This window comes from Diadema antillarum, unplaced genomic scaffold (assembly GCF_040938485.1).
Source record: "Diadema antillarum isolate AM-2024a unplaced genomic scaffold, OU_Dant_1.0 seq00000029_RagTag, whole genome shotgun sequence".
NCBI lineage: Eukaryota > Metazoa > Echinodermata > Echinoidea > Diadematoida > Diadematidae > Diadema > Diadema antillarum.
The window spans coordinates 62,054-77,388 of NW_027271145.1; the positions used below are offsets into that span (position 1 = coordinate 62,054).

General features: G+C 38.6%; 2 protein-coding genes across 2 annotated transcripts in view; one reads left to right on the forward strand and one right to left on the reverse strand.

Annotated features, from left to right (window-relative positions):
* Positions 1-4,121, forward strand: part of LOC139725254 (Fanconi anemia group I protein-like) — a 44,800-nt gene extending 40,679 nt beyond the window's left edge. The window contains exons 29-32 of the mRNA XM_071636346.1: positions 868-984; positions 1,885-2,094; positions 2,572-2,676; positions 3,777-4,121. Coding sequence (XP_071492447.1) covers positions 868-984; positions 1,885-2,094; positions 2,572-2,676; positions 3,777-3,929 — 585 coding nt within the window. The 3' untranslated portion in view covers positions 3,930-4,121. The remainder of the gene's footprint in view (positions 1-867; positions 985-1,884; positions 2,095-2,571; positions 2,677-3,776) is intronic.
* A 5,379-nt stretch (positions 4,122-9,500) lies between these two features.
* Positions 9,501-14,854, reverse strand: LOC139725246 (uncharacterized). The gene is made up of 6 exons (XM_071636339.1): positions 14,620-14,854; positions 13,927-14,070; positions 12,966-13,107; positions 11,246-12,612; positions 10,820-10,897; positions 9,501-10,213 (listed from the first exon to the last, which is right to left on the reverse strand). The coding sequence occupies exons 1-6, from the start codon at positions 14,852-14,854 to the stop codon at positions 10,077-10,079; spliced, it is 2,103 nt and encodes a 700-aa protein (XP_071492440.1). The 3' UTR covers positions 9,501-10,076.
* Positions 14,855-15,335: the final 481 nt, after the last annotated feature.

Below are 15,335 nucleotides of genomic sequence, written 5' to 3' on the forward strand. Positions count from 1 at the left end.
ATCTGGCGGTCAAATGAACAATTCCCTTCCTTTTATTTTGATCCAAACCAAGTGGCAAATATCACACAATATGAGCAAAGAAAACAACGTAAGCAATGAGAGGTTAAAGGAAACTTGTAGGTTTCCACCCCTACCTCTGGTTCTCTACCTTCTGCTCTTCATGACCCTTTTCCTGCCTATCTCTAACAGCAGTCTTCACTTCACCTCTGAAGCTCTTTTCTTACCCTGGCGCCTCACCTCTCCTCTCTCCCTAACAACCAACATACATGTGACTTTTCCTATGTTCAACACTAGATGGCGCAAATGAAACAAATGCATGGAACGGCTCCTACAAGTGTTGTAGGCCATGATTCAGACTCCTTCTCACTCTGGAGTTAGCACACAATATGGTCAAATTTGGGTGGTAGAAGGATTGACGGTGCACAACATATTCTTTCTTGGGTATGTATGTGGCCCTGAAAAGGGCCTACCCAATCCCGACGTCTCGGCAAGCATGTTGCAACGGTTTTCAAGAGAATGAAACATACCCAAGAAAGAATATATGGTGCACCATTAATAAAGCCTTCTACCACCCAACGTTCTACTGCCACAGAAGCCTTGAAAGATTTCACGGTCAAATTACACCTCAATATCACAGTGTTGTGATGTAGTGAAAAGGAGCCAAAAGATTGCACAGATCATGAAGGGTATGATACTCACATAGTACAGGGTAACTGATGGGGAACTGATTTCTTAAGGTTGTTAACTGTAACAAATACATTATATTAATATACTTTATGAAAGCAGTCACTAGCCCACAGTTGTTGCTTGGCTATTGCTGTTTAAAGTCTATCCAACTCATTCCCTTTCATTCACATATCTACCCAGTACCTAGTGATGTATGCCCAGAAGTCTGGTCAGATGTCAGGCAGGTTTGAAAAGCTTGTCAGGCTGTCTGGAACTCATCTCACCAAATATGTCTATGGCCTCATCACACATGTACAGGTGAGTGTTTTGTACCTTCCAATTCTGTGTTTGCCATGGCGAGGGGGTTACATCATGGTGAAATATCTTGGATTGTACCTGACACAGTGAGAATACTGTAAAACATGATATATTCGCGGCATGAAATTTTCGCGAATTGGAGCCGACAGCCCTTTTCGTGGCATGAAATTTTCGCGAATTGCCACTGGTGTTCAATGCATGTAGTGTAGACAAAACATTTCGCGTGCATTTTAATTTCGCGAATTTGGCGCTCGTGAAATTCGCGAAATTAAAATGCACGCGAAAATTCCTCGTTTTACAGTATACTATTCTTTAAGACACTTCTTGCTCTCTGTATGGAATAATGTGCTTGTTTGATACCTTTTGCTGATTATAGCTTGTCACCTGGGGAAAACTATGTGGGGTCAGCATTATTTTCCCATTTATGATGTCGGCATGTGGACTTCACCTGGTTTAATGGCGCCTTGTCACATGCCATGCCTCAAAATGGTGCCAGAGACTTGTTTGTAGCAAAAAAGTTTAATTCTTTGTTATCTTGTCTGTATCAGAAATTAATATTCATTATTTTGTATATCCTTTGAACAAGCTCCCCTAAAGTCCATGAAATTTTGTGGGAAGTTTGAAGTGATAAGCATGTGTCTAAAGTTTAAATCAGGTCATGGCTGACTTGTGCCATGAGAATCAACATGTGTTTGATGTCATATTACAATTTGGAGTGAAAAACAAACATATCATATCAACCCTAATATTTGAATATGATTCTTCTTTAGATATTTGAATTCTTACTGAAATATTGTGTCATAGCCCAAATCTAAATGCTGGAGACTTTCCATGATAGGTCATAATTCTGATGACAACCCTTTGATGTTAATCTATGATGTCTTGTTAATCCCCTTACAGCAAATTCAGTCAGAGAAGCTTGCCCACCAAGCAGCTAGTAAGAGTGGTAAGAGTAAAGACAAGAAGAAGGGGGACAAAGGACCGGTGTCATCAGCCCTGACGGCAGGCAAGGCGCGGGTGGTGATGAGAGAGACTCGACCCATTCCAAATCTCATCTATGCCATCGAGCAGTATGAAAGCTTCCTCATCAAACTCTCTAAGAAGACCAAGGTAGGTATTAGGATGACTCTGTGTGATACTTTATCGCTGTTCTTTAGAATTCTGTTTTACAAGTTATTTAAATGAATTGTTGAGGTTTTGTTTTCATTCTTTCGTCATTTGTCTTTGTTGTCTAGTGCACCTGTATCATACAGAAGTATAAATTATAAGGAGAAGTCTCAAGTCTTCCTCTTACTGTGATATTAATACTCAAGATGATGGGAGATGAAAATGGTGAAGGTGATTTTGATTGTGATATCAATGATGAAATTTCATTGTACATTGAATTGATTATGATAATAACGATACATTCTACTTATACATGTTACATACTTGTCCTCATGAGCTTTACAGTAATTATATGAAATTATCAAATTTATGTAAAAGATATAACCATAATTACGCTTGATTCTGTGAGATCATTTGCAATGTTATGCAAATGTAAGGGTTCTGGTTTGATTAACGATCCGATGATAATTTGTATCGTAGACCAACCTCCTGGCTGACTTCAAGCTGAGTACATCGAGAGATTTCCGCATCAACACAGCCATGGTCCAGGCAAACCTAGCTGAGCAGGCCTCAGACTCTGATGAGGTATTGTGTATAAAGCTAGTGATGAATCCTAGAACACTCCTTCCTTTAAATGTGGTGTGACTGTAAATTGTTACAGACTTTAGTTTTTAATGTCTTAATATCATAATTTGTGTTAATTAACGTGTGCATATAACAGGGCTCAACACTAACATTTCTTTCTGGTGCCCTTTCAAGCCACTAAAGCCTTTGAATTGGTAATTTTGGTGGTCTCAAAGAGAAATGTAGTGGCCCGAAATAAAAGGAAACATAAAATTTCATTTTGAACTGTAGCTGCCCAATCGAGGCACCAAAAGGTAACCTTTTGGGAAATTAATGGCCCGACATCAGTTTTTAGTGGCCTGGGCCGGAGCTAATGTCAAGCCCTGCATATGTTAAACTGTAACTTTACAAGCACTGAGTCTTTGATAATATGAATGAATGTTTTAGCTAAAAATGGCTTACAGTTTACCTTATGTCTCCATTTGGAAAAAAAAAAATGTATATTCATAGCTGTAGCAGATATTAGGCTTTGTCAGTTAATGCAGTATGGTTCTCCATAATACTACATGATGCAAAATGGCAGGATGGGTGTTGAATTTCAGACTTCAATCACTGACAGGTCAGTGTAACACTCGTGGAGTGACTCATGGAAGACAAATTGTGCAGACAGATCATCTCAATTTTGCAGATTTCAAGGAAACGTGAAAACTAACAAAAGTAAAACACAAGCAAGCAAGCATCTTTCGTTTTTATGTGAATTTGATATTGGTGAATTTGTTGTATTATTGTTGCTTTGGACGTTACATTGCTATAAAAGTGGGTATGGTGTGCATGGGACAAGATTTGTCCGTGGATTATTGTCATTCCCTCTCATGGGAGTCATACACTTTCAGTCCCATAGTACTACAAAGGCTGTTAGTTGTTCTTAAATGGTTGCATTAGGCTTGATCCAGATGCTGCATATCGTCGGTCTCATGCCAAAAGGGCCCTAACAGTGTACAAAGTCTATGGTGTTAAGGCCCTTTTGGCATGAGGCCGACGATATTATGGTTGTGATTACGTACCAACCAAATTGCATATAGTGCTAAAGTTTTCTTCCTGATCTGTTGATTGTCTCCAAGGATGAAACGGATGCAGAGCTGAATGGGCAGGAGGAGGAGGAGGAGGAGAGAGAGGAGGTGGTGGAGGTTGATGATGATGGGGAGGAGGTTGACAAGGAGAATAATGGACAGCCACCAGCCAAGAAAAGACGTGGGCCTCTCTCAAGACGTTAAGACTTCACTAAACATTTCTTCAACCAAAGATCAACTCACATATTTGTATGTATACAGTAAAGTCTGCATGAATTGAAGTCACATGATCCCAAAACTGCCTGAACTAAAGCCAAAATAATGTCCCTGTTTCTCTGTTTTGCATTCATATACAGTCAAACCTGTCTATAGCGGCCAAGCAAGGGAGACGGAAAAAGTGGCCATTATAGACAGGTGGCCGCTGTAGACAGGTAATCCAACTTTGTGTGCATTGCTTACATGTACATGTATCATCGTTGTATCCTTACATGTACATGTATGTGTGCATGTATGTACACACACCGTGTGTTTCATGCATTTAACCATTCCAGTGTATATGAAATTGTTGCACAGTAGTATGTGTATTGTCGTGGAGAAAGCTTAACGCTAGTGCATTATTATGACTAATTGATGGATGAATGCAGCGGTGGCAATCACTGAACGTTGCCCGCACGGCTACAAAGCAGAAAAACACGCTGAATTATCGGCTTGGCTACAGCCCCATTGGGTTTTTGGCCGCTATTGACAGGTTAAAATCTACCGCAGGAAACAAGATTTGTGGCCGCTGACCGCGTTAGACAGGTGGCCGCTATACACAGGGTCTTTAACAGGGCTTTTCTCTCAGGGGGATTTTTCAGTGGCCGCTATAGACAGGTGGTCACTATAGACGGGTGGCCGCTAAGACAGGTTTGACTGTACTAAAAGCATTTTGACTGATTCAAATTTGCATTTGTATATCAGGTGAATTCTTGGATACATTTGAGTTCCTTTCACTGGAAGTCAACAAGAATTTAATCGCATGGCTCGAAGTGACCAAGTCTTCTTGTTAATCTCATAATGAATACCTCTATCACACCACATTGAGCATTACATACAACATACAAATTGTGTGTGTGTCATTTTAATTGTGAAAAATCAGCAAAGTTTTATGATGGCTGTTGTGATCGCTGGTTGGTTAACCCCACTATCATAATGGGACATTGGCTAACAACACAGCAATGATCTCCGATATAAAACACACATGCACACACATGCACAGATGAGTGCATGAATTAATTTGCATTACTGTTGTTTTGTCGTACTGGTACATTAGGACATTGTATTCCCATGTAATGTCTAATCAGAATAACTCAACAGAAAGTGCAACTGACAAATTTGCCCTACATTGACGTAATTAAATAGAAAATCTATGCAATTCAATGACAAAAGCCGTGTCTGGCTAACAGCAACATGCCACAGAAACATACGTAATAGACACTAGTTAATATATGTTTTGATATATACATGAAATAATGACATGAACTAATTGAAACAAAATTAGAAATCAATTGAGTCAAAACTTTTGACTCTTGCAAGAGATGAATTTTGCATGCATTGAAACACTTTCTCCAGTCCCAAGGACTTCAACTCATGCAAAGACTACTGTAACATAGGCCTGTGACTCATAAGTCTTCCACATGTTGTATGTCATCAATGAAGGATGAGATAGCATTCAATATCAGAGTGGGATTGATCGATTTTACACCAAATTTGTCAAGAGGGAGAAGGAGAAGGGACAATCAGGAGCAAGTGGCTTGGGATGGCATCTATTGGAAAGTTAAACAGGTATTCCTTAAACATGTGCCAACCTCATAGATAGTTTCCCTGTTTGTATGACATCCAATTTGATACAATTTCATCTCCGAATGTCTGTTAAGATCAAGATAGTATTGCAACAAGTACCATCGGCCTACCGGTCAGGTTTACAAGAGAACATGTCAACTTTCAACTTGACTTTTGGTCCTTCAGTTCTCAAGTCTTATTTAAGTTTGTATGTTAAAGTCTGCATTAAACTTGCTTTAAGGAAGCAGAATTTTCATGCATTCTCTATGACGAGAGTTGGCCATACCTCAATGTTTTTGGATGCTGAATAATTCTTCATACGTGTGCATAGATGTTTATTCTTTCTTTTTTTCTTTCTTTTTTACATTTTTCCTTTTATGGGAGTTCTCCACATCATGGATGGCAAATGAAGGCCATTTTTTGTTTTTCGATGAGTATTGAAACATGTGTTCCATTTTCAGAAGAATTCCACAAGTTTGGTAAGATTTCCAGACTCTTGCAGTGGAATGCTTAAGGATTGATAGTTTTAAATCCTTACATTCTCAAATTTCAATAAAGATGACAGAGAACAGTTGGAAATTATCATATTTCATTATTCTGAATATGACAAATGAATTGCTAAGCTGTCAAGTTTATCATCAGAGTGCTCATGTGTGTAAATACTTCCCCTCCCCTTCTCATATTCTCCCATATCAAACAATGACCACCTTGCCATATTTGGAATCAAAGATTTCAAAGGAGATTAAAAATCTCCCCATTGTAGATTTTACCCATCTGATCATTTTAGTACTCATTTTGTTTGTAGCATTGTGTGTTTAAATCATTTATATCTGTATGTTGTTAATAAAAACTGTATGTAAAATGTCAGTGTTTGTATGCATGGGCATGGTCAATTGTTATTAGAAATGTTTCTGTCATACTTACAATACATACCCTGGTACCTCCATACAATATGCAAAGGTCATGTGTAAAGAGAATGCCTTTTACCCTTTGACAGACAGCTGTGATGTGTTGCGGTGATTCAGTAATCTGAGTAAGAGAGTGATTTTCCTACTTGAGTTAAAAGAAAAGAAATCGGTAATTGATCTGTTCTCAGGTGCCTCTCCACCATATTCACATACATTGTATGCGTGTTGGAGATTACTGTCTGAAGGAGGCTTTTTGCATGCTTTGGGAAAAAAAACAAAACAAACTTTGTTTTAAGGACATTACATTATATAGGAAACCCTGTGTAAGAGGAATTGCAAAGAATAGATGTAATTGATTGCAATAAAATATGTAAAATATTGATTCACCATGCAGAATAGCAGTGGCAAGAAAATTCATGTGTGAAGTGTTTCTGACATGGGTCACTTGTTGTCACACAGTCATCATCCACTCATGACACAGCATCCAGAATTTAGAACGACAGCTTTTTGAGAATGTAAGTTTAGAAATGATCCAAACAGCCAGTAATTTGGTAGCCAGATGATTGGTGATTATTAATGACTGCAAATTAGGAACTGACATTCATATAGCCTTGCATTATACTGCCTGTTTTGCACAGCATGCAACATACAAGTGTATGCATGATTGCGTGTTCCAGCTACGTTTCGCATATGCTGTATAACCAAAGATGATGTGAATATGTTGTTTGCCATCACTCTCTTATTGTCTTATATTCTTGACAATGTTACTCTTTTACATATACAGTGTACATTACAATGTACATACATATATCTTTCAAAGTATTAAAGATTGAATATGTATCAATTTTCTCTTGTATATTTGTTATTAATTATCTGTGTGTTGACATGTTTCCTCTGTGACTTCAAGACAAAATTTAATGAAGCAGAATCTGAAAGTCATTCACACCTTCCCTGGATAATTTGAGTTGTACATGGATTGCTTACACTGGCAACTTAGTAAGATGCATGTACTGCCATCCTTATTGGGCTTGTCTAGAAATTTAAAGTGATACAGACACAAGTTTACACAGATACACAAACGCAAACTCACACCCACATTTTTATCTTAAAAATTACATGATTGGAGTACAAAGTAGATTGAGAAGAGATATTTCATCAGGTTGAAGAGTTGTTGATGCGTATTGATACCCGAATGTATTTCATGTGATTCGTTTTCATTTGTGCATTCAAAAAAATAATGTCCATAGGAAATCTGAGAACTGGGTGAGAGAGAAAGAAATGAGGATTGCGTGATTTATCAGTTTAAAAAGGAAATGTCCTAATTATCATCTTAACAAAGCTTTCTGATAAACATACTGCCATACCCCTTTCAATAGGCAAAGAATTTATCAACTTCATTTAAACTTCTTTACCTTTCCCCATCAGAGTTAGAAAAAAAGAAAGAATTTCCAGTGATTGGATGTATATTCATCATCAAACTTAGGAAAACAAACAACTTCCATACAAGTGATGTCACATAAAAAGATTTCTGTTTTGGTAGAAGTAACTTTCTGAATTATTGTTTTGGAAATGTTTTTGTTAGCCTGTGACCTTCGACCTCTCTCCCTCTATATCTTTGGTTTGTCTGTCTGTCTGTCTGTCTGTCTGTCTGTCTCTTTCTCTCTTTCTCTCTCTCTCTCTCTCCACACATTCTCACAAGTATAATTGCTCATCTTCATGTCACATTAGTCTTATTTAATAGATACAAAACACATGTACATTTCACTATGATTTGTTCAGCAGTGTTTTAATTAATGGTATCAAAATATGATTCTTTTGTTCACACACCCCTGAATTGGTGTTTGATTCTCATTTTACACAAACATTAAAAGTCAGTTTGTTCTATGTAAATATTCACACACATTGACCTACCAAATGAACAAAATTATTTCTAACTAATATTTCAACATAAATAGGGCAACACACAAATGGGAAATCACAACATACATATACAAGAAGTCTTTGTTTTCTTATCAGAGAATGCAAAGTTTAGGTAATCAGAAGTTGCCTTTACATAAAATTGACCTGTTTGTCTTGCTGAGCTCCAATATGAAAGCATTGAGAGTATTGAGAATTGGGATAGACTTCAGAGTTGTTCACTGAACTGCAACGGGTCAATACTTCTTTCCCCCATTCTAGTGATTTTTTTTTTTGTAGGTTGATTTCATTCTTTTTTCTTGGTTTCTGAATAATTTTGTTTGTTTCTTTTTTTTTCCTCATTTTTCAGTGTATTCTAGTACAAAATGTACCTTTGCCTTTATTATACAGCATTTCTCACGTTTCCTTTCACACCTTGAGTTAATAAATGCTTTAAGAAACAAGAAACCGTAGCTGTACAATGTATATCCTGTGAAGCATACATGTTATTTTAATCATATTGATTTGGATGATGTAGACTAAATTTTAACTGATTTGTAGCTCACTGAGAACAATAAACATGTAAAGAGTTGTATCTGCATCCCTATGAGGAGAGCTAGAACTAATTATTCACGCAAATTTCAATTTTCACTAGAAGTGCTATGTCGGGAAAAGTATTAGCAGCTCATCCCGTTAAAACTTTCCACGACAACAAACATGTGGTTCTCAATTAATCCTAAGAACCTTTTCAATAAATTGAAAACACATAGGCTGCCTATATAACATTTTAGTTGCAACAAATTTGGTTTAATCAAGGAGCTCTTTGGTTTAATGTTGTAATAGTACACAGTATAATATGTAATGCGTAGTTCCAACTATCAAGAGATATTTAGAGTCGGAGGGAACAAACTGTGTAGAAAGTCAAATACTGGCACTTACTCAGAACCCTTAAAATACCCTGTAGTGCATTTCTATAGATATCATTATGTCAGCCGGGCTCAATAAACACTTTTACAGGACATGTATAGAGTTTTGGTTTTTTTTCAAGATATACTGAAACAAAAGCATATAGGGATATCGCGTTCATATCCACTTGCGATAATCATCGATGCTGTTATAACAACACAAACCATATTTACTCTGTATGATTTTCAAAACTTTGAAAATCCCCTGGACATTATCACATATCTTCAAGAGTTGGGCACTCGGCTGCAAAGAGTTGTCTCGCATATTGATACATTCTGTATGTTCAAACATGTAGGTATGTTAGCAAAGAAAAAAATCTACATCTACTTTGAGTGGAAGTAAGAGAATTATACCTGACCACTCATATTCAGTGATGTCTTTTACACACAAGCTCTTTGTTATAAGACTATGCGTGTATTAAAAATTTCAACAAAGCTCCCATGGGGAAAATGTACATGAATATATTAAAGAGTATCTTATGAGGAATAACATCACATAGGCAAGAAAGAAGAGGTTTACAAAGTCTGATTTGAGACTAGCCTGTCGAGGATAACTAAAGGAATGTTGGTGGATATGAAGGACGGATATACAACGTACAGAAATCAAACACAGCATGATCGTCACACTAGAAAAGATTTTCTAATTAAATAGGCCTATGCGATTTATTGAAAAACGAGCGTCTAATGATACAGGATATGCTTTTGGCACTGATGACGTCATCTAGATGACAAAACTGACATTCGGACGGATTAATGCTGATTCATTTCCCCTTCTCATCGTCGTCGCTCAAATCTAGCGATGACAAGTCGTCGTCGTCGATGTTGAAGTCATTGATGCCAAGCCGGGCATTCTCCCTTTCATCTTCGCTGGCTTCATCTGAAACTTCACTAATTGCGTCTGGTTTCAAGAGGGAGAGAGAGAAAACAAAACATTACAAAACAAAACAAAACAAAACAAAACAAAAATGAGTAAATAGCCTGTAACTCAAGTGGTAATGCCATGTTAGAATAAACAAATCAGTCATTTTGGTGAGTAACCAACACAGTGCAAGAGAACATATTACTGTATAACATAAGGCGAGTCAAACATATCACTGGATGATCTATACTGATTTGTATCATTTCAAATGTAGAATGGCTGAACACTTTATTTATATGTATTTTTTCTGTTTATAATTCTACATTTCTGGTTCGTTTCAAAGTTTACATGGTGCTTATTCAGTGAATTTGTATGGGTTTGTTGAATTAAGGTGTGTTGGATGGCACCAGCAATATTGGGTGGGACCAGGTAGGCCTACTTGTTGGATGCCCCCCCCCCCCCCCACACACACACACACACGCACGCACGCACACACACACTCGGGCGGCCAACCATACATGATTATAATGCTTGTTCCACATTCTTGGAAATGCCCCTTTTAAGGATACAAATGGCATAGGATTCTGACCCCCTCTTGGGGCTAGATGTGACAAATGGAATCAGAATGCAATGCTCGTAACTCACCCATATCCTGAGTGGCTTTGAGAAGACGTCGTGCTGATCCTAGAACATTTCGCACCTTGACCTGTTTGGTCCGCCCACCTATAGGACGATACAGAAACACAGACGACAGTCATTCAGGTAACATACTAAAAAAAATCGTTTCTGTTTCTGCATTGCGACAATAAAGACTGTTGATACTTGAGATTAACAAACTCATTATAACTCGCGATCAAAGCACTTGGTCATTCGATAATGAAGCAATATGTTATGGAAACTTTCTGTCATTGATCACGAACTTATGTTCTGTCACTTTAACTTCGTATTTACAATTCTACACAGTGTAAAACTGAATTGTCACAATTCTTTGGTTAATAGGGGAAAGACAGAGTTTCACAACTGTTTGAATTGTCTCAAAATTGAATATTTAAAAGTTCCGTTCTCTCTTACCTCCGTCTTCACTTGATTCATGGAGCTCGACAATATCCTTGCCTTCGACGAGCGCCCCCTTTGTGCTTTGCAGGAGGGAGTCCTCCAAACCGGCACCGGTGTTTGGTTTTAGAATCAGTTCAAACTTTTTGATATTCTTCACCCATCTCGCGAATCGTGAAAACTTCTTGTCCCCAGAATTTTGCTGTGGCGCCTTCTTGATCGTCGGGAGTTCCTTGAGAGTCTTGTCGTACCGATCTTCGTATATATTGTCAGGCAGGCCGTAGGCAACACTGTTTCTTTTCAAACGGTCTGTTTCCACACTCCGCCATGACACGTATTGTCGTGAAAACCGTTTCACCTGTTCCTCGTCGAATCGATCTCTAATGTGCTTCAAGGCTTGATATTGTTTGACGATACTCTCGCTCTTACGCCTCTCTAGTTCTTGTGCCTGTCGTACCCTATCGTCATGAATCTTTTCCTGAGCATTTTCCACCTTCTTCAGGAAGATCACCTGTCGCTGCAGTTTGAATCGTTGATTGTTGTAGACCGAGTTGTAGAATTTTTGCCGCGCGAGTGTCTTTTTAGTGATGATGACTGGTCGCCTCTTAAACGGTTTCTTGGCACCATCCTTTGTCTTTGCCCCTGACGATGCGTTGCTCGCGTGGCTTCTTCGAGATGTTGTTGACGTTTTGGTGTCTTTCGTGGCTGCAGTCACCGCGCTAATCTCGCTTTGCTCACCATCGTCGTTGGCGGCGACGAATTCTCCGCTGGCGGTGAAGTGTCCGTGTTTGGTCTGTCGTCTTAGGAGCGGTGGCTTTCGCTTCGTAACATCGGACTTCGATCTCGCGTTCACACGATGAGTCGATCTATCTCGAGTATCAGAAGTCCGTAAAGGAGAGCTCCTAGCTATGGCTCCTACGGAGATTGAGCTCTCTGTTTTAGCCTTGTTGAGAGTTTGTTTGTCGATACCATGTGCATCGGAATGTACCGTAGAGTTATCGTCTTTTTTCGGTTTTAACTTTTCTCTCTTCTTTTCTAGAGCTACCTGAGGACGTTTGCTTTCAGACACATGTTTGGGAGGTGTCGATTTGGTATGCGTATCATCAATTGCTGATGACTTCGTTTTAACTTGGGCAGTTGAAGACGTTTTCGTGTGTGGCTTCACTGATATAGTAGCTGTCTTTTCTGGAACTGAGTCAATTTTCTCCGGTTTATCGCGATTTGATAAATATTTGTGTCGAGCCTCATGCGCTGTCTTTTCGTTGTTTATCGCTCTTTGAGGTTTTTCATTCTCGAGTGAAGTAATTTTAGTCTCTTTCTTTTTTGGTGATACTGCACCATCATTGGCATGGTGAATTTCTGCTTTCTTTGACGCTTTGGGTAACCTGAAAGGATATATAAAGTAACATAAGAAATTCATGTAACATAACGCCAACACAATACGCGATTTACTTGAGATATACTCTCCGTGAAATTGATTTGTATAAGACTACATTGTATTTTCTCGATATAAGTTTTATGGCAAATGTCTACCTGAAAAAAAAGATCTATTCATCGATAATCAGAGTTCGCCGTTGAAGGTAACCAGTGGACTGGCTGTACCCAGTAAAGCTTTATAAGCTCTAAGTATAAATCTATTTCACGAAGGAATATCATCTGTACTTTACTTTGATTTCTACAATCTGCTTCATATGACGATTTATGAACAAGCAAAGAAGAATTGAAATCGTAAACTCACTTCTCTTTGTCACGGGTAGTAGTGGCATTCACCGAGGTTTCGTCATTGGACACTGGCTTATCCGTTTTCGTTCCGCGATCTCTCGGCCTGCTATGGTCGAGTGGTACGGATGGACTGTCACTGGATGAATCTGAACTCACTGCTGAAGAAAAACGTGAGGATAAGTGGTAACTGCTGACTTTCTGCAATGCTGAAACGCAACTTCAAAGAATACGGACTGCGAAGAATTTGGTTGCTCAATGTTTAGGTACTGGTAAATGCGTTTAAATATTTTGACTATAATAAGCCACTCTTATATTAGACCAAAGTGTCTTTCAAAATCTATTACTTTTGTTAGAAATGCATATGAAAAATTTTCCTGAGTTTCTATTTGTTTGCTTCGAGAGATTAGAAAAAAATATTATACATCATTATAATATTGTCCGCAATGCCACATAGTTAATGTGATACTGTGAGATTTTGTAATTGCTTGATTGCCGAATAATGTGTCTCATTCTTGACTGCATCCTTCTGTTTCACATTCCGAAAAGGTTCTGTAGACCTTCGGAGATGAGAGATAGAAAGGATCAAGAGGACGAGAGGCAGAAGGCACGGACCAGCTGAAGAACAACCATGGCCTGAAGCAGGTTCCGTGCTAAAATAAAATAAACTGAACTAAAGAAGAAAGGGAAAAGCATAGACAGTGGCTCTAAAGAAAAAACAGGAGCAGACGAAAGAGGAGAAGAATATAAGGGGAAAGGGGTATATAACGATGCCATGAAGTAAAGGAAGATGGACGTATAGGAAAACAATCATCCATAGAGTGAGATCACATTTGTACTTCATTGACTGACGCTGAATGTTACTTGATATAAGGATAAAAGCACTTGTTCAGATGATGCTATGATTGCATTAAAACAAACATGTGGTGATTGAATCTGCAATGTAGCTGGTTAGGGGTATCAAGCATCGTGATATTTACCTCCATTGACGAGCGTGTTAAGCTTGGGGAGTCGGGGAGGGGTACCACCCTTGTCAATCAGAGCTGCACCGTCAGACGATTGTTTGTCGTGGTCGTTAGGGGCGGGCTTTGAGGGAGGGGCGGAACTTACGGTCCTGCTGGGACCTGCACATGCAAAGATTATTAAATGTTTCTGAATATCGTATGATTGTTATCATATATTATATAGGAGGGGTATGACTAGTTAGTTCTACTCACTACTATCATGCGACCATGCACTGTTTGTGTTTGGGTCTCAATCGTCACACTAGTAGAAAACTCGTGTCCGTTGAAAAGAGCTGCGAAAATCTTATTATATCGAGGTAACATTGGACATACTGATAAACTCTCACAACACCGGTGTCGATGTCTGTGTCGATTTCGCTCATGTGTTCCTAGTTTGATATCTCTGTTGTTTTTTCATGTTTGATTTTCCTGATGAGAGAAAAATGCCATGCCGCAGTTCAAAGTTGTTACAGTGATATATCGAGTAATGAATGATAATTATGATATTCACGTTTAGTGAATGGCAAACTGCAAGAATCTGTATTCCATTACATGTATGGGGGGAAACACATACCTGTGCTAAACAAGCGGTATTATTATGTATATCATTAAATAATTGAGGCATAAAATGTGGCTGTGTACATGCGTGTGAGGTAAGGAGGCACTCACCGTCCGAATCTTCGCGCCTTGACAGCGAGGGGACACTACGAGTCGTGCGTCGACTCGCTGCTGCAGCTTTGGCTTTTCGACGAGTAAGGCGTGAAGGCTGCTTCCACGTCTCGTAGACAGCGGGAAGCTGTATGGACGATGGATGATGAGGGCGCTTCTTCTCTTGGACCGATTTCCATTTCACGGTCCCGCCTCCTTGTAACCTAGCAACGGATTGAAAGAGAAGGAAAGACATGGATAATTAATTAAGTGATTGGTCACATAAATATGATAACCCAAATCATCATGTCACACACATGTATTACGACTATGATTCTTTACCATCACAGTTTTGTTTTTCATATCCGTACATACAGCCGTCTGTCATTTCAAACTATTTGGATGGAATTGGAAACAAATTGGATGGAAGTAGCTCTTCATATTTTCTTTGTTTGTTTTTTGACAGCACATAGCAATTGATATGAAAATCTTTTATTCCCATTGTTGCTGATACGCTTTCGATGTTTTGTTTTGTAGTGGTATTTGAATTCTATTCCTTCGAAGAGATGTTTTCTTGTTACTGGCTTGAAATGACACAATCAATCTTTCATTATGGAAACGTCCAGAATGATGTCATACAATTTCATCATGCGATGAGTATCATTGCTGTGTTGTTTTTGTCAATCTTTTGTCAATGTCTGTATTTCCTTCATGCTCTGTATGTAATATTTCTTTAT